At 44.3% G+C, this 19,709-nt stretch overlaps 1 protein-coding gene across 4 annotated transcripts in view; it reads right to left on the minus strand.

Moving 5' to 3' along the window:
* The window catches only part of LOC104643212 (zinc finger protein DPF3), a 168,580-nt gene that overhangs the window by 1,994 nt on the left and 146,877 nt on the right, over nucleotides 1-19,709 (minus strand). For 3 of the 4 annotated variants that reach the window (XR_012835701.1, XR_012835702.1, XM_075754301.1), the window contains one exon: nucleotides 16,464-19,180. Coding sequence is in view for 2 of the 4 variants with exons in the window: in XM_075754301.1 (XP_075610416.1) it covers nucleotides 19,101-19,180 (80 nt within the window). In the remaining 2 variants the exon portion in view is untranslated. Of the gene's footprint in view, nucleotides 1-621; nucleotides 704-1,982; nucleotides 2,096-16,463; nucleotides 19,181-19,709 lie in introns of those variants that run through there. The other variant, XM_075754300.1, reaches the window with a different exon arrangement.

Genomic DNA, 19,709 nt, shown 5'->3' on the forward strand with positions numbered 1-19,709 from the left:
TCCTTCTCCAATTCTACTGCTCTCTGCAGATTTTAGTCAGAGAATCAATAATGGTAAGGGAGTAGTTCCTCAGCTCCCCACGCAAGTGACAAACTACAACCAGTTGTAGTATATTCAGATTGAATACCCTGCAGAGGACAGAACGACATACCAATGTAATACAGACCATAAAGCTCGCCCTTCCGAGGCACAGACAGACTGGAGAACAAGGAAGGTCATTCCTCTTAATCCAGTCTCCTGACAACAGACTCTCAGCTAGTCCAGAGAGGACCTCCCTGTCTGAGGCTTTCTCTCTGGGACTTTCTTAGGAAGTCCAAAGTCACAGTTCACAGGAACTCAATTCAGTTGACTAAATTGAGGTGCCCAACACCATCTGGGACATCCAAAGACACCCATGACCCACAAAAGAGCCGTGTCCTAGAAAAGGAGGTAGACACCAGGCACGATTGCACAGGACATCTCAGATCACAGTAGACCTCCACATCTATTAATTTTCTTTCTTTCCAGTGGTACCTGCCTCTGCTTTGCTACTGCTTCCCTAACTGCATGGCCGAGGCCACCTTTCTGAAATTCTTCGCTTCTCCACAAGGACTTTCAAAACAGACTTCTAACACATGTTACCTTCTGGGGGCTCAAAGACTGGTGGATTCAAGCAATACATGTGATAGCCACGGTCACAGTCATCACAGAAGAGCAGCTGGTCCTGAGGTAGGGTTGTTGGGAAGACAGCAGGGTAAAAGGGAGAGAAGGAGAGGAGGAGAGAGAGAAAATGATGTAAATTAGTCTCTTGCCAAGGTGAAAACATAAGCATCGTAACCAGCAGGGCTCAGCTCAGAACGCAGACCTGCAACATAGAGACTGAGACTATTGGGAATGTGAAAGGTATCACATTGGTGTGTCCAAGGTCAACCACCACCATTATCATCACAAAGGTAGTTCAGTTTCTAGCTGGAAAATCTCTCTGAGAGGTGGAGGACTTCATCTCCAAGGTGGCTTCATGATGCAGGAGCAAAAGCTATTAGGCCAGGGATACACTGTACTGAGCCCCACTTCGCTGTGCTCCAGTGTGACCATGTGCTGGATCTCATCCCTTCTGGGGAAACCTTTCTCATCAAAAGCCTGGACTAAGCCACTTCTCCAAAACTGAGCTGAGTTCTGTGAAACAGAGGAAATTACATGATCCCACCACGTGGTCTGCAGCTCTTTCATACTTTTTTGGGGAAAAACTTACTTTGAAGTATCCCATAACTCCTAACACAGAACAGGTCCCTGTTTTCAGATTTCCTTATTTACTGCTAAAGCAAAACAAAATCTCTGGCTTCAAATTTATTCTGCTATAGGGATGTGGTCTTAGCTAATCAACTCCAAAGTTCTCCAGCCACTGTCAATTCTCCAAGTTTCTCATAGATTACCAAGGACCCTTAGCATTAGATTTTAATGGAAAACTCCGCAGAGAGGACACTGTTCAGCTGCAGGCTCTGGATCACGGTCTGGAAATCACTAGGATAGGCAATTAGGTGACTAGAGCAAGGCCTAGCCGTTCCAGTTCAAGTGCCTTCACATCTCCCAAGTCTTATAATTAAGATTAAAAAATCATGCCAAGAAGGTAGCCAAAATCAGGGACAGAAGAAACATTCCTGCCATCTCTTGGGTTATCACCCATTCACATATACTCCTGACAATCCTAGTGAAAACACCACTCTTTTGCAGCTCCCTGCAACATGGTAATTTTTATCAAATAAGCATACAAACCACAAGTATCGCCATCTTAAGTGGCCCTGTATGGTAATTTCAGCAGAGACTGACGGCTGAATGGGTCACTGGGGAGGAGCCCATCTCTATTCTCAGGGTGGCTCTTCCTCAGAGGTGTATGGAAGCAGCCATAAAGCTGTGACCCGCACCATTGCCAAGCGCTTCTCAAGGGCGGGCATGACAGTAGGTCACAGTGACACTTATTCGCATGAAAAGGTAAATGAACTCACATCGTTCTCAGAGGTCCCACAAAGGCTGCAGGATTTGCACTCAATGCACTGCCACTGATAGGTTTTAACAGCCTCAGTCATGTTTGTGGTGAACTGCAGGCAGGTCGGGTGTCCTGAGGAAGATCGGAAACAACTGTCATTGTTAAGGCTCACTTAGTGCTTGTTAATTAACCGGTATTAAATTTTGGAACAAAACGCACATGGACATGGACTGATCACAACATGGGCTGCAACTAACAGATACCAAAGAGGAAAGCAGGCATTAACCCTTTCGCTGCCGGGCACAAGAGAAAATCAGAGTCATCCCCACCCATTCCCCATTGGCAAAGCAGTTTTATTCAGAGCTCTTAAAAATGGTTTGGCTTTGGGTTTGGCTTTTGTGGGACTTTTTTTTTTTTTTTTTTTTTGAAAGAAAATAAGAGAAAGGATGAAATCAGAAACAAACCCAATTTCAAAGAGAGCTCATCCATCTTAGCAGAAATTGGACTACAGTTTCAATTAGCTTTGTTTCGACCGGACTGAAGGACCTGGTAGAAATGAGAACATTTCAGAGCTCATGAGAACATTTCTCCATTTCAGAGCTTCCCTTCCTGGTGTCCAAATGGGTGGAGCAATTCTGTAAACTTTGCTTAAATGGAAGCAGTAGCATACAGAGAAGAAGCAAGACAGGATGGAGGGATACAGCTTTTAATTTTTTTAAGAGCTCTGCCACTAAAGTTGGTTGGCACAGAAGAAACCAAATTGCACAGCTAACCTTCCAGGATCAAAACAAGAAACTGAAAGGAAAAAACCCCAAGCCAACTCCCACAACGAACTAAATGAAAGGAATAAAGAAGGGAAAGCTAGCAGAACAGTCACATCTAATTGGGAAGGACAAATTGCCAGAGTTACAACCCCCGCCCCTACATGCGTGTCGACTCCAGCTTTGCAAAACAGCGGTATCACAGTAGCAGGGTCAGCAATGGGCTTTCTGGAGGGGAAAATACAAACAAACAAACAAACCAAAGGTAGGATCAGTGTTCCTTCTGCAAAACAAAACAAGAAAAATATACCGCTGAAATAAAGTACTGTACTCCCAAACCACCCCTATCAGGCTGAGGCAGTCCCTAAGTCACCTGCAATAAGCTACTGCTTGCCTTCTTGGAAAGCCCCATATTTAGCGTCCCTCTCCGACACGCTGTGCATAGCCAAGGGTGGGGGGGCCTGGGACGGGGGTAGCCAATTGCTCATCTGTAGAAAAACTAGAAGTTCAGGTACGCACATCCAGCACTACCGCATGCTACTTCTAGAAATTTAGACCATCAGGTGCACGGGGTTTTTTGACTTCTAGCTGATCTGCTGTTCTTCAACTACAGCCAATGGGTGGAAAAAAATCTTTTCTGCTTCCACCAGCCTAAATGTCTTTTTAAGAGTGGAGAAAGAAAGGCTACTTCTCCAATAAGAAAAAAAGGCACAGCTACAGTAGATGTGGGCACAGATGCGCTACCTTCATTACCAGACCTATCAGCAGTACTTTGCTGTGTCGTCACATCACCCATCACCACTCTACGAGAAGCTTCTATATTTTCTAGCCAGTGAAGCAAACAGTTGCTGAGAGTTGCTGGGTAAGGTAATAATGCTGCAGGGAATATATTTCCTTTATGTGCCCACTATACCACCAAATGGTGTAATAAGGATTTTTGTTCTCCAGTTACATTTGCATGGTAGTGATACGAAACCTAAGCCTGTCCAGCAAAGAAATGTGTGTACGTAAGTTATTAAGGAAATTGAATAGAAAATAAAGGAGATATTTAAGGAAGGAGGGATCGATGACATTGCTCGTATCACTCAAGCCTTTGAATAAAGAAATGTTTTGACAGTACTGATGAGCACAGAAAGGCCAAGAAGATCACTGTGTTTTGGAGCCCTTGAAATGTCAGCACAAAACAAGAGTCAGGTTTTACTGAGATTTACAGTGGACCAAGGCAAAACTAAAGTTCTGGGGACCTTGCAACTGCAACTATCCAGGAGATTTTGTGACATGATACCTTTTTTGTTGCCGAGAGGACCTCATATAATTTCTGATACTACCAAACTAGCAGAACCTGACATGACACTGAAATGTTCCTCCAGATCTGATTTACAGCAAATGCAGAACCTCATTCCACCACCAGTAAACAGAACAAATGTGCCACACTACACATCAGGGAGGAATTCATCCCAACAGCAGCAAGGCAGCTTCCAGAAAGGTTGTACAGTGCTGGAATACATCACAGAAAACAACTCATACAGGGAGGTGAGTTAATCAGAGAGTTAAATAGCTTCAGTCACATTTGAAAAGAAACAGAAGGAATGGAATCAAACTTACAGAAATAAATCACAGCTAAATGCATACACACATTCACGTGCTCACTTGCCTGCGTACACATATTGCTCATTGCAGAGGCTCCAGCTAGACACTCTCCCTTTCTCAAATGACATGAAGGTCAGGTTCTGTTCACTACTTTGTCTCTGTCCCTTCATAGCCATTCCTGCTCTCCTCCAGCTATCAGTCTTGACTGTCTCGTTCCTCATTTGCCTCAAAAATACCTCTGCAGGTTTTCTGTGCTGCGTCTCGTATCGATGGTGCCTCATCCTTGAAGTGATCCATCCTATTTTGCAGAGCCCTTCTTAAGAACCACACTCTCGACAAGCCTAAAAGAAATGGGCTCTTGTGGGCTGAGGATCACTTACTTAGAAAATGTTAATAGTGGAGTGAGGGCCACGGTGGCTTCTTTTTATTGCCAATGCAGAAATATTTTGCAAAAATATACCGATTTGCTCCATTGGGCTCTCTCTCCAAATGCTATGACTACAAAAGAGTCCAACAAACGCCCACAGTCATGTCTGCGCAGCCGCAGATTGCCCTGTGTTAGCCCAGGGCTTACGGCATGTCTAAGGGAAAAAGAGTATCTCATGGACATGTCTTTCTTCAGCCTCAAAGTCAGATTGTCTTTCACATTAAACAATGTGCACATTAAACATGTGTACCATGACCCCAACCTAATGGTGTTGGAAAGACTATTTTTACTGATGCCAGCAGCATGATCAGGCACTGTAGCATATGGCAAGCATGTCAGTAGATACTCAAAACATTAAAAGTTTTTTTTCCTGCCTTCCCTGCTCTCCTTCTTCACAATCTCTCTATTTTCCCACTACTTTGGTTCAAAACCCAGTGTTTTTCATGACCTATGGGAAAATTCACATATCCAAGACTTCCTGGAGTGGTGCTAGTGAACACCATCCCTGCTCCATACCACAGCACTTCTTGGCATTCCCTCTGTGGCAGAATACCTGAAGACAAAGCCCTGTAGCTGCATATGGCAGAGTACTATAGGTAGATTCAAATTCCCCCCCACCTTTTTTTTTTTTAAAAAAAAGGCTATTTTTTTTAAAAAAAAGGTTAGTTTGGGGTTGTTTTTTTTTAAAAGGCTAGTTCAGCTCACAGACAATTTTGCTTTACACAAAGAGCAATCCAAAACATGGTTCAAGTTACAGACACTGTGGTAACGCATGAGCCAGAGAGCTGGAAAGCTCTTTCTGGCTTAATTTCCTCAGTTTTGCAGTCAAGTTGAAGAAATAGTCTTATTTCGCCAATCTTGTGATAAATGGCGTTTGCTGTGGCGAAGGTGTGCAGCAAAGAGTCTGCAGCTGGAACTCAGTTAATAATTCAGGTGGTGGCTCAGCCCTGGCAAACCCCAGATCACTCTCACATGTCTGTATCAGCTCTGCAGATCTAACGGGGAAGAAGTAACACATATTTATGGTGTCACCAAAGTCAATAGACAGACCTCTAAAACACACCCTGGGAGCAGTTCTGTTGAAGGAGAAGGTGATATGTTAACATCGACAGTTTCTAATCTACCATAACTATTCTCTACCTAAACTTTTGCTACGCTGCAATAGCTATAAACAACATAGACAATAAAACTTGCAGTGAGAAGGTTTCCAACAGCTCATCCCTTTGTCTTAAAGCAATATTTTAAAGTATAGATCAGGCCTGAAAGCTCCCTCATCTTTGTCAAAACTGTCCTCTGGATCTGAACTCTGTGACTGAGACCATATTTTATAGTGACACCCATGTTTCACATGCCACTGGCTTTAATTGTACACTACGTCCACCAGACATCTGGTCGGAGGAGTGGGGGGCGAGCACATTCAGAGACCATTTCTTGACTCCTGCACCCGGTGCAATTGCACAATGGCAGTAAGGAGAATTTTAACATAAACACCCTAAAAAAAAGAAAAAAAAAAATTCTGAAAAATCTCTTCTGCTTACACTGGCTGTATAACACTAAAGACCAAAACTGACATTAAAGGGCAGGAGCAATCTGCTGCTCCCAGGCGCTCTGTGACCAGTGAAGGCCTTAGAACGGCTCATTAGTGCTTCTTCAATAATGGATTCTGCATCGCAAGATTAATTGCAGCCATGTGCTCTGTCACACCCGCCACAGACTATTTAAGTTAACAATCCAATCAATAACCTTTTTCAAACAAAGGCAGAGATTATGTTGAGGGAAAAAAATAAGCAAAGACTCCTTTTTTAAAACAAAAGTGAAATTATTTATATGGAGGAGTAAAAGGAATTTTCACCCAGTTTCCAATTCTTTCCCTTATCTTCACCGTTTAGTGGTGGGCTTTTTAATCAATAGCATAATGAAAACCCACAGGGCTCCTGGCTATACCGCATCAGAATTTATTCCATAAACTATTCAGGTCTTAAAACAACTATAAATACATATTACTCATATAATGACCTATGTCACAGGAACCCCATCCAAATAATAAAAGTTTTACATGCGAAGTAACTGCAAAATTTCCTCCTGCTAAGACTGAATAAGGATTGCTGTGACCACTGCCATGATTAGACAGAATTATTACCATTATTTGTACAAAAGAATGAAAAAGTAAGCTGTAATTCTAATAAGGGATATCATTTTATGGTTATGATATAAAAATTTAGCCCTCATTTGTCTAAGAAGGCATGCTTACAGATATGGAGTGTAAACAACAGATGGATAAGAAAAGGCCCTTAAAAACCCAAACCATCCAAGAATACCGAAAGCCTTGGCTCTGCCAGAATCCCGGGGCTCTGGGAGCTGCAACTCCCAGAAAAAGACCAAACGCTTTGAAGGGATGAGGATGGGGAGCTCTCGGCATTTTCCCGGCCCTTCCCATCTTGCAATGTCAAGGCGTTACGATGCAGGGACGTATGCCCGCCTGCTCAACTGGAGGTACTCAGCAGCCTTCAAAAGTGTTTGTGGGGTGCGGATCCAAGGCACCACCTGCCACAGTAACTCTGTGATACAGGGAAGCAGGAGTATTTCATTATAGAAAAATATAACAGCTTTCCCGGCGGCCCGGGCAGGAGTGAGTGTCAGAGGTTGCAGGCAAAGAGCTCTTGTCTCACCCCCTTCGGCACAGAGCCCTGCCGAATCCAGCTTCTTCAGAAAAGCAAACAAACAAAAAAGGAAGTCTCACTTGTGGGCACCATTGGGTTGTGTTACTATTAGTCAGAAAAGGAGGAGAGGAAATATTATCGCCGCGAACTTCTATGTCCTGATGGCAACGAGAAAAACCTGGCTGTTTCTCGCAGTGTCAGAGGCACTGTGTTCCAGCACCGCCAACGCTGCTACGGTGAGTCCCAAAAGGACTCGAGAAGCAGAAGTAGTGAGGCTCAAGAAGTGCATCTGAAAGGGCTCAAGGGCCTTGGTGAATAGATGGGTCAGTCTGCCTTGGTCAGAGACCAACTTTCCTCTAATCTAATATGCCGCAATATGCCAGTAATTGTGGAAGAATTAACGCCTTTAATAATTGATGGCGCTCTGAAACCATTCAGCTGTAGCAGAGCTTATAGTTCCTATTATTTCATTTCCTGGCCCTAAAGTCTTTCTGGCCAGCGTGGACAGAGCTTAAACCGAGCCCGCAGAGAGGGAAGGGGCACTCCGCTGCATTAGCACCCGGGACTGGCAGCCAGCTCCACGCCGGAGGTGGTGGTTTGCTTCTCAGTACTGCCAGTTCCACTGGAAAAAAGAGACATAAATTACAAGTAATTGCTCGAATATTCAGCACTGGTAGAAGAGAGCCCACTTTAATTGCTCACCCAAGGGACAAATAAAACTCCTGTGCAGAAGATAGTGGTTCAGTTGCAGTTAGGCAGGTGTAATTGGAGTCAACGGGAACTGAAAGCAGGACAGACCTGTGTTTGAAAGCCATTAATGCCAGAGATCTTGAGGAAGTTACAAAATGGTGGTGTGTGGAAGGTGGCACTTGCAGCTCACTCTCCTGCACTATCCTCTGTCGCTTTAGCCATGCAAACACCAAAGGGCACGGTGGGGGAGTGAGCACCTACCGAAGCACCCCTTATCTTGAGGCACTGCCCAGAAAATTCTGTTGCCTAAGGAAAGTCCGCCCACCAGCTCAACTTGCTCCCAGCTTTGACTCCGCAATGCCGCATAATTTCCTCTGAAACAATTTTAAGCATCAAGAGCATCAGTTAGGACAAAGAGCCTGGGCTACAGCGGGTACATGGAGAGCAGAGCTTGGCTCAAAGGCTGCTCACGTGCATAAACAAAATGAAGGATCTGTGCATACGCAGACTCACGTGCACCCAGAGAGATCAGCCGCAGATGAGGCAGAGTAACTCTGTCTGGCAGGGGGTGGCAGGAGGAGCTGGGTGAGATTCGCGGGTGACCTCCAGAGCACGCAAAGAGAGAAGCCAGGAGCAAGTTATTCTGAGCATCCTAATGGCTTGTCAGTCAAATAGCTCTCTCCCCACAGACCATCCCCGTGGCAGCAGATGCCACAAGTCTTACAGGAAAACTACTTGAGAAATGTTTTAGAACAGTTTTACTGCGATAGGTTTGTGCATGCCTTTCCCTGCATAGCCCTCCTTCCTCAGCGTGCACAGTCCAGCCATACTTATCTTAGCAGGGAGAAATGAAAAACGGAAGTTACAGATTTTAAAAACCTCTGAAAAACTGCCGACAATTAACTTTGACGTATACAAATCACTGCCCTGGGAGAACACCCTGATTTAGGCTGGTGATGCTGCAGCCAGACCCTCTGCTCTGGGCTCCGGTTTGCCAGAGAGAGGACGACCTGTGCTGGGGTGCCTGCTGCTGTGTGGGGGTCCCCCCCGGCCAGGCACACCTGCCCCTCCAAAACTGCCTGGGACGGGCTGAAATCTGCACCTGAATTTCATATCGTCTGGGAGGCTGGGCTGCAGCAGATCTGGGGCAGAGTCTTGCTCCTCTGTCTTCCCCTCTGAGGCCGAGCAGCGGGGGGATTCAGCACACACGGGACACAGGCTGCTCAGATCCCTGCAGAGATGCTGTGATAGATAACACCGAAGTAAAGCGGCAAACTGGGCATTTGCAACCTGGGGGATCAGAAATGGCCCCCAACCAAAGGAAATGCCGCCCGCCCGCAATGTCCCATCTCAAAACCAGCCAGCACTCTGCTCCCTCCTCTTCCAGGACCAACCTCTATTAGCCACTGTTGGCCGCTAGACAAAATGGCTATTTCTTGCCTAAGAAAAATAATGTGGAAGCACTCAAATAACCTCCTACTGAAGCATCAGCTTGTTAATGCACTGGTAAGTCATGCCAGCTCTGTACAATTCCTGGGGGTGAATTAGGTCAGAGTGACCTCCAGAAAACCCACCAAGCTGCATCGCTGTGCGCACCGCATTATGGGTAATGATCTGCTAATTGCCAGGAGGCACTTGGGCTGCTTACCAACACCAACAGGAAGGAAACCTGCCTGCAGGCACCGCACGGACTCCATATGCCAGGGACGTAGCTCCTAATAACGAGAATAAACCCATTTATAGAGCGGGAACTGGCCAGGAGGACGGGCACCGAATGCTAATGCTCCCCAGCAGGTACACCTCGCGGGGGTCGGCTGTGTGAGACACCCCCCCCCAGCAATATTGCCTCCGCAACGCAGGGCAGGTTTTGCATTTGGTTGCACAGTGAAGTAGGAGTGAGGTAGATGAAGATGAAAATGCGGGAGTGGGAGGAAGACTGCTTATCCAGACAAGATGAATCACCACAACCTGGAAAGCCAACATCCTCTTTGCCCCGGGGGACATTTTCGTTACCCTTCAACAAACTGCAGTGGAAAAAAACCTCTGGCGCGGCTTCGACCTCGTCGCTATGCACTGCAGGCTCCCCAGCCAGGCCAGCTCACACACCACAGAGCTTTCAATCAACTGGCAGGCTCACTAAACCCTTTCAAAATGAGCAACCAAGCAAAAATACTTGGTCATAAACACTAAAAATAGGAATGGAGGATTGGGTTTTGTTTTGCTTTTTAACTTGGTGAAGCCAGTTCTTCCTAGTGCATTAAATCCACCTCCCTGGCAGCCCATTTAGAACATCTCCTCCTCCCTGGGAGAGCCAAAATCCCCAGCTATAATGAGAGGAGTGGGGTGGTATTTAAAATGCTAGGGAAACGCCAGCCTGAATAGCCTTCTGAGAGAGCGCTACCTTTGTTAAACCTCCCCCATAAAACAAGGTGTCAGCTCTGCCCCTCCTCCCCTCCCTTTAACCTGAGCAAGGACTCTGCTACCTGCTGGAACCCACGCCTGCTGTTCAAACACCTGGTCCTTCCCCAATAATTCCAGTGTTAAGATGCCCCGCTAACACAGACAGACAGCAGCACGCCTGCAGGGATGCCCAACACTGCCCAGCATACCCCTGTTATCGAGGCAGCGCTCGAAAAGATTGGCCCCAGCGTTTTCACGCTGACCCGACAAAGTGTGTCTAATCCAAGCTGGCAGCGGCAGTGGATGGGACACGTCGTTTCCCCAGGGCTCTCCGACTGGGGCTTCTCCGCTGGGATTAGGCAGGAGAGCGCGACGGAGGCAATGCTTCGTGACATGGGCACCTCTTCGCTAAAAACTGGCCATGTTCACCCAGTCAGTTTGGAGAGCATCAAGACAAGCCCTCTGCACCACTGTGGTCCTCTTCGAGCACCGCAAAGGTGATTTCACAGCCATCCCATAAAAGTAACTGCTGACTGGAAATGGAGTAGGCTGGGCTTACGGTGATGAATTAGGGGACAGGAAAGGAAAAAGGAGAGAAAATTACTAATCTCTGGACAAGCTTTCTTTCTAGAAAGATTAAGGAATGTCTCTCAACTAATTCCCTGCCAGCACAATTCCAGAAATTTCAAATCAAATGCCAAACTCCAGAGAAATTATTTGAATGTCATCACTTTAATATTATATAAACTTAACTACGTAGAAGACACCATGCCATTGCATAGGCAGTGACCTCACTGCTGTTACATGAGGTAACCACGTATCATCCAGGTAAAGAAATTCAGCACAGGATGGGTAAATGGTTAATAACCGATGCGAACACACTGTAAATGCAAGAGGTCTGACTTTCCCACGCAAGCATAATTTACACTGTGGTGATGTGATTGTATATTCAGACATAAGTAGAACTGCCTCACTCAACTAAACACAAACAAAACCAATTTGGAGCAAGTTACTTCAGTCCCTCATTGATTTAAAGAAACCCTTTCAGCTGCCGAATGGGCAGTGTTCTCCACGCACGCTCTCCATTGTTTGTAATGCAGTGCCAGAAGCTGGAAAAATCCCATCGTCTGCTGATTTTTTTCCCCTTCTCCATTAGTTAAACCCCCTGTTTGGTTGGGAATTTCAAAGTGCCAATCGAGATTTCATCAATAAGGCAGACAGTATTCACTTCCCCATCAAAGTCCCAGCAACACCAATATCTAGAGGGAAGTAAGAGCCGTAACTGCACTCTGCAGAGCATCAGTACGCGCTCAGCAGGGGGGAGTGAAATGTCTCGGTTTACTCTCTAAAAAATGCAATTTCAGGGTGATCTAAACATCTGAGTGAAGGAGGGAATTTGAATGAAGTCGTTTCAGTCAAAAGCAAGCAGGAGGGGAGAAAGGGTTAACAGATGGCAGAGGCAGAAACTGGTTTTTCAGAAAGGGTGAGACATTTTGTGCCAGAGTTGCACAAACAAGAAGTCAGACTTTCATTTCAGAGCAGTACCTTGCTTCAAAAATGAGCTCGATAGAATTGTTTTGAAGGGAGGGAAAAATTACTCACAAACGAAATGTTTCATTCAAGCCTGCGCACACTCGGCAGTGGGAAAGGAAGGGAAAGGGTCATTTCATTGAGAAAAAGAGAACGCGTTTCATTTCGAATCAAATCAAATCAAAATCTTTTCTCCTCACCAGGTGTTTTTCAGTTCAGTTACTTGAACAGCCTTTTTGAGTAACTGTCCAACAAAATGCTACCAGACACCAAAAGAGTAGGATTTTTGTTTGTTAGTTTTCCACTGGAGAAACACCAGATTAAAATCCACGATTTGTTTTCTCAGAGCTCCCCAGACCTTCCACCCCAGACTAGCCAAGTCAAAGTGCAGACCATTCTTTAACCTGTAACAAGCGAGTAGCGTTGCTTTGACCTACACAACCAATACTTCATAGCAGCTGAATATCACATCAGATTAAACAAGAAATTAGCTAGACCCACAGCAGTGGACACAAATGTCCCTCATTAAACAGTTCACCAGTCCTGCTCCTTTCCAGCACCAGAGAAACTGCTTAACAGAGCCTACACAAAAGTAGAACATTATCATATTTAATGCCAGAAAATGATCTTCCATGGTATTACAAGAATCTGTGAGTCTTCTGACCCTGCTCTTAGCACAGTGGTACATTGGCTAGCAGGACCATTGCTCGGTGGTTCTGTTAATGGCAAAGAGGTTGGGAAGTCCTCTCCTACAGGCTGGTCTGACCAGGTTCTGGGCACCCCAACTCCCTCTCACCTTTAACAGCTGTTAAGGATGTTCGTCACCTGTGACCTTTACTGTTAGGTGGCATCCCATCACCCAAGAGATGTTTGGCAATTCTCAGTGATAGCTGCACTGAGCCTAATGGGCTCTAGTTCTTCTTCACGTAATGCCAGACCCGTAAATATGTGAACAGTCGCAGAGGAATCTAATGGGTGCAGGTGTCCTTAGGAAATTTTTCTCCTTTTTTTTTTTTTCTTTCAGATCACTAAGTACTTGTAAAATCTCACCCTTAATGGAAGTGAGGAAACGGTCTTGGAGAGCTAATTAACGAAGAGGCTGACCTGTCCTTGCAAGGGAAATGAAGCTCCCTAACCCAGGGAAGATCCTCTTCTCCATGTGAAGGAATACTTGGCTCTGGATCATCTGCATGTCTGAAGGTTACAACAGCAATTGGAATTCAACTCAGAGACAGTTCATGGATAGTTAAAAACTCTCCTAAGCCTCCAGGCTGATGGACAGAGATGCAGGAGCTGTGGTAAGACCTGAGAAGAGCTGGTACCTGTTCTTTAAGAAGCCCAGGCCCAGATATCCCCACAATGAATGAGACTTCTGAGCCAAGATCCAGCTGCAGAATCCACTGCACTATAAAACAAGTTGTTGAGCCTGAGGAAAGGGCTGGAAAGACTTCAGTGTTGTATAACACATTTAAGCCACTCCCAGCAGAGCACCAAGGTGAAGCAACTATGATTTGAAACAACAGGGGAAAATTAATTTCTCAAATGTAGGCTTAAAACGACCCCATGTAAACTCTACCAGACAAAGTGCTACAGGAACTTGAAAGCTATGTCTCACTGGCTATCTGACACTAAAATAAAAGTGTCTCTTTAGTGACAGCACAGCTTTCAGCTGTTTCCCATCCGATGACTTCCTCTCACCTTGGACAGCTGGTGTCAATACTGACTCCTGATATCATCATATGAAGAAGTTAATGGCTGTTGGCTAATGAAAAAAATCCAAATTAGTAAGCTAAGACTTCAGCAGCACTTGACAAAACTCTCTTCAGCATTATTTAAAATCTCTAAACTGTTTCAAAAAAGAAGGCTGTATCTGAAAGATTTGGTCACATTCATTCTCTTTCTGCAGTCCACAATGAAGCCACCGACATCAGGACACTAACAGCAAAGATTGAGGAAACATAACGAGAAGGGGCTTCAGTCCAGGCAAAAAATTACTCTTTACAGCTGTGCAAACCTAGAGATAAACTAGAAGGTCTTACTGAGAATATGTTATGGAAAATGAACAGGACCAAGAAATGAAACTCCACTCTGAAAAAAAACATTCATCATAAGACACTAAAGGGAGGCTATGTCTGTTCCTGCTCAAGAGGTACCATCCATCAGCTGGGACCCCAAAGAAGGAGCACCCCTCTGCAAGCTCCCCAGAGCAGCTGCCTCTCTCAGGCAGGCAGCAGTAGTTCCAAGAGCTTCAGCCCACCACCCAGTTTCAATGTAGTTGAGGTCCTACTCAGCCATCTTCAGCACTAGGGATGGGGCAGGGTACAGAGAAGTTTATGTCATTGCTAACGAGCATTAAAAGTTTGGTTTTAGAGAGAAAGCATTGCGGGGGGTTTTTTTACCACCTGCGGGCTGATGGAGCTGATTACAAGTAGGGCTTACAGCTCCAGTATGCAAATTTAACCAGATTTTTTTCCCCCAGTTCCAGGCAAAAGTTTGGAATAAAACTTAAACCAGTGCAATATTCTAGTTCAGGTCAAAGCAAAGAAGTCAATGTCATTTTCAGCCCACCCAGAGAACTCAGGATTCCAGGTCTCAGCTTTGCCAGCCTTCAGCTCAGTCTCAGCCCAGGAAAGCCTGGCTTTGGGGGCGCCCATTAGCTGCTGCAATCCTGGCAGACATTTTTACTCCCTCCTCCTGCCACACCTGACTCTCATCAGCAAGAACCCTTCTCCAGACAGGAAAATAAGATACCTTCCTAGCCAGCATGCCAACATAAATCTGCTCTGGGGCTTAAGGAACAGTGGTATTTTCTTCTGTTCAGATAATTTCTGCAAAATTAAAACTTTCCTTTCGAACATTTCTATTTCCAGGCCTGTGTCTTAAAAACCAAACAAAACAACAACAACAACAAAACACCAAAAAAACCCAAACAAAAAAACACCCCAAACCCAACAACAACAACAAAAAAGGCACAAATATGTTCAAAGTAATGAGACTTATGCAGAGATGTCAGACTCTGTAGTCTGACAGCATGTAACAATAGCTCTGCCATGGTGGGAAGGATCCCATTCATCTGAACAAGGTGTTGACAGACATCCATAAAGGCCAATTTCAACATATACTTTCACTCCTGGTTACCTTAGCAGAAATGTCTAGCTCTGCTCTCTGCATCCATCACACTGGGGACAATGAAAATGACAACTGAGTTAGATGACCTATCGAACAAGAAAAGTGCACTGATGCCACAAGCAGGTGCCTTCCTTCCTTTCTCCAAGATCCCTTTCTTTGATTTGTCAGCATTCAGCTTTGCCCTCAGACCAACCTCCACCTGGGTCTCTGTCCTATGCAGCACAGCAGAAAGCTCAAGAGGAGCTAGGAGAAGAACAACAAAAGCAGCGATGGCCAGGGGCTCAGGATCTGTCATCACACACCCTCCCTCCTCTCTCTGCTTTGGGGCAGGAAAAGAAGATTACTTGTCCCCCATGAAATCCCTACGGAAAAGTAGTTTTGTGGGCCCGCAACTCAGATATTATTTTAAGAATATCTGAGAGGAAATCACAGAAAGGAAATTGGAAGTTGCTAGGAGAGGCTTTAAAACCAGCCACCCTATCACCCCATATGCGCCCTAAGGAGAACATCACAGCCACCTCCTCGGCACGGCTCGGGAATACAGTTAGCACCTTACCCCACCTCCTCAGCTGCCTCTGCCCCCCGCTGCCCAAAAGGAAGGAAAGACCTTTTTAGCCACAGAACAGCTGGGAGCAACCCAGTAAGGAGTCCAAAAGCTGCTCTATCAGATCCCAAACAGGTTCCAAAGAGCCACAGTGACGGAGGGTAGCAAAGGTAGCTGAAACTGCCTTTTGGTTTCCTCCTTGCTCCAATGAATCGGCCAAAGGCCTTGCACAGGTAAAGACAAGGTCTGAAGGCAAACAGTGAAGTTTTCGAGTCATATTCACCTGAAGAAAGAGTGAAGAAACACAACACTAAGATTACACATGTGAAAAATAAAACTTTATAGGGAAAGGCTATAAAAGAAGACCAAGAATAGTTAATTCTCTGCTGCAAAGACACACACTCTGTCACACACAACTGTTAAAAATTAGGCAGGTAGGAGCCCATCTGTACAGTTCTGTACCATTCCTACACTGCCTGCTGGATTAATTCCTGACGTGCTTTTCAGGATTTATTTTCCATTTAATCTGCTGGGGGGGGACAGTTCACTACTCTAAAGGATCTGTACCCACATTAGAAGATCTCTTAAAAACTACACCTCGGCTGCTATTTTTGCAAGCAGCTGCCAAAGTAAAAACGGCCATCTATAGCTTCTACTGGTAGCAGAGAAATGGATGGGAAGGCAGAGGAAAAGCAACAGAGCTTCATAAAAATGACAGCAGGCCTATTAGGGAAGAGGACACACAGAGTTTCCTAAAAAGATGGCATCTAATATGGAACAATGTTTCCTCTTTCTCTTTCCATCCTGTACAACCACACTACTCATCTGATGCATGTGCTGGGAAAGGGAGGGTTCATGCCCGCACTGTGAAATGCAGCAAAGGGAACCACAGTGTCTGGATTAGAAATGGCATAGGTAGGGTCAGGACTCCTTAAGGCAATGTCACTAAAATCTATACGAAAAGCTCTCATCTAATTTAGACTCCACCTCTGAATCTAAATTAACTCAATGCAACTCTATTAATCTCATGGAGAAGGTTATTAAAATACAAACACATTTAGGAAGAGCCTCTATTATCACCAAATGGTAGGAAACACTCTTAAAATGAGTCCTACACAAAAGCAGCATTTTATTTCCTGCCTACCTGCACTATAGCAAGCAACAGGACCAGTTTCTGTAGTCCAATGAATGGAGAAGAGAAAGTAAAAGAGAAAAAGGAAGAGAATTCTTGGTTAATGTCAGGCTTCATTAAGAAACACAAAGCAAAATCCAGGGACAAAAGTCATAATTTACAAAATGGAAAAGGGAAACAAAATCAATAGAGGAGGAAGTTTTATTTTAAGCTTCAAAGAGAGTATTATAAACAATGGAGAGCTTAGAAAAGTATATGTACAAGTATGTTATTTAACAATGTCTTTTAAAAAGAAGATTTTTTGCACTAAAAAAGACCTTGTGGAATTGGTTTGATAAAGTAATATTTACAGAGGAATATACAGGAGGGGTGTTGGAAGCAGAACTTTTATTTGGAAGGAATATTACACAAACTGAACACAGACCCTACAGTTTGCATATCTTCATTACAGTTGTGCATCTTGTTATATTTCGATGAAATAAAATTTTATTTCTTTTTTCTCTGGGGCAGTTCACCACTGCAAGTTTAGAAAGCAACAAAATGAAAACCCCATCCTGCTAAAGAGCCTGATTAGGACATAAATTTTGTCATTTAACTTAGTGGGAGCAGGACTCAGGTCTACCAGACATATTACATGGTTATTTTTGGCCCTACATCTTAATCTGGGAAGGAGCGGGAGAAGGGGAAGGGAGAAGAGGACAACATCTGCTGCTACTGACACATGGGAAACTCTCAATGAGGTGAGTTTGAGTCTTAGGTGTGCAAAAAACACAATGCAGGACCAGGATCTCTGGCAGCTTCACCTAGTCAGGATGCATTTTTTGTAGACCTAGCTTTTTTCACTCCGAAAGCCAACATAAGCCACATTAACAAAGCCGCTTCTTCTATCTGTACCCTGGTTCTATACCACTAGGTATATCTGGCACCCCTGTTACAGAGGAGAAGCTAAGCTCAGAGCCAAGTCCAATACCCTTCTCCTAGGACACAAGGCTATCCTGCATCCTTACTAGGCTGCATCATACACGACAGCGAACAGTCCTGCACTATCCACTGTGAGTAGATTTGGCAGCCGACAAAATCCTCCAGTGCTTGGACAAAGCAGAACACCTTATTTCACTGAGAAGATGGCTAACAACTTAGAATTCAGGATGTGAAGGTCCCTCACCGCTGTCTCACAGGACAATTTAGGATTGTAGCTGCGGGAACTCACATTCTTCTCAAGCTGAGCAAGCCCTGTTGCTTACTGCTGACATGTGGGTGCACCTGTACGTTTTTCAAAGTCCACTACCACTTAAGAAAGGGCTGAAGCACACAAAGTATCTACACAAGGCATCATCCTTGACTCCAACAGAAAGTTCCATGCCAAGAGCACTTGAACATTTAGATACTTCCCTTACAACCAACTCACAATCAGCTGTGGAATTGCCAAAGCAAAAAATAATACTAAAATTAACAGAGTTGTTTTCCTTTTTTAAACCCTTCTTTCAGCAGAAATATTTCACAGGGTTGCTCAAGAGCAAACCTCTTTTACTGTGCAGAAGAGACACATCAATCCTACTGGGAGAAGACAGTCCTTTGAACTGGACACAAAATCTGGTAACAAAAAAATCCAGTCACTGAGCCTGGTCTTTGCTATTTCAAATAGTTTTTGTTCAGATTTGTGCCTAACACAGTACAGTAAAGTAAGTTTTAAGCATCTAACAGGATAATATTATTAAGGAGAAAGTAAACCAGAACAATCTTCACTTACCACATCCAATTTGCAAAAAACAAAGATACCCAGCACATGTATGAATGGCTTCTTTAAAGTAAGAGAGAGAGCAGAGTTGATCTTTATTTTCATTATTTAAAAAAAGTTTTTTCCTTAAAGTAAATATTCAGTCTTTATTTTACATTAAGTGCTTTTTAAAATTTCATGTCTTCACAAAATTGCATTTAAAATTTGAAGTAAAATGTATTTCAAACAAAAATACTGTGCAACTGCAGCACTTCTTTTCTCTCTTAAATATCGAAATAAATAAAATAGTTAAGTCTTTTTTCAGTTTGTTTGTTTTTCAGTCAGTTCTACTGTAGATCAATTCCAGTTTGACCTGGGTTTATACACACGCTTAAAAGAAAGTGAAATCAAGACTTTAAAAAACTTCTTTGTATTGCACCAGCTTAGGGCATCCCCAGAACTTCTCTCAACAGTTGGCAGCCGACTTCCCACAGTCCAGGCTCCTGTGCCAGATGAAACACGGGTACGGAAGGGTCAGGGCAAGGAGAGGAGACATATCAAAGCATCCTGGCTTCTCTCAGCCTTCTTCTGAAATGTCTTGCTTGAAGGATGCTGGAGTCCATGAGGGCAGGGCTGACTGCAGAGGGAAAGGCAATACAAAGTAAAACTAAACAAACTCAGACAACAAAAGCAAGCGTTCAGAAAAAAAAACAGAAGCAGCACAAACCAACGTTCCAACACTGTTTGCATTCTAGTTCTTTGAAAATATAGCTCCACAGAATCAGTTTCAACTGACCCTGAGAGCCGTAAGTAAACACAAAGCAAACAAATAGGATATGAAGGAGCGTATCCAAAAGAAAGGCACCGAACGTTGTCAATCTTTCTTACTGTGTACATCATTAAATAACCTTCATCTTTCAGCTTAGATAGCTGTCTCTTCACTAGAGGTAAAGACCTTTGCTTATGAAACCCTGCTCTGATTACATTGCTGTATTACTAATTATTTGTACAGAGCCACAGATGTATGCAGTGCTGCACAAAAGACATTTTTAGAAGTCTGAACGATATGCATAGGGTGGCAGCAATGCGATAACTTCTGGAAATTAGTGAAAGACTGGATTTTGCATTGCCTTTAATCCACGAATGGACTAAGTTGCACACTGCTG

Source organism: Balearica regulorum, chromosome 5 (genome assembly GCF_011004875.1).
Source record: "Balearica regulorum gibbericeps isolate bBalReg1 chromosome 5, bBalReg1.pri, whole genome shotgun sequence".
NCBI classification, from domain to species: Eukaryota; Metazoa; Chordata; class Aves; order Gruiformes; family Gruidae; genus Balearica; species Balearica regulorum.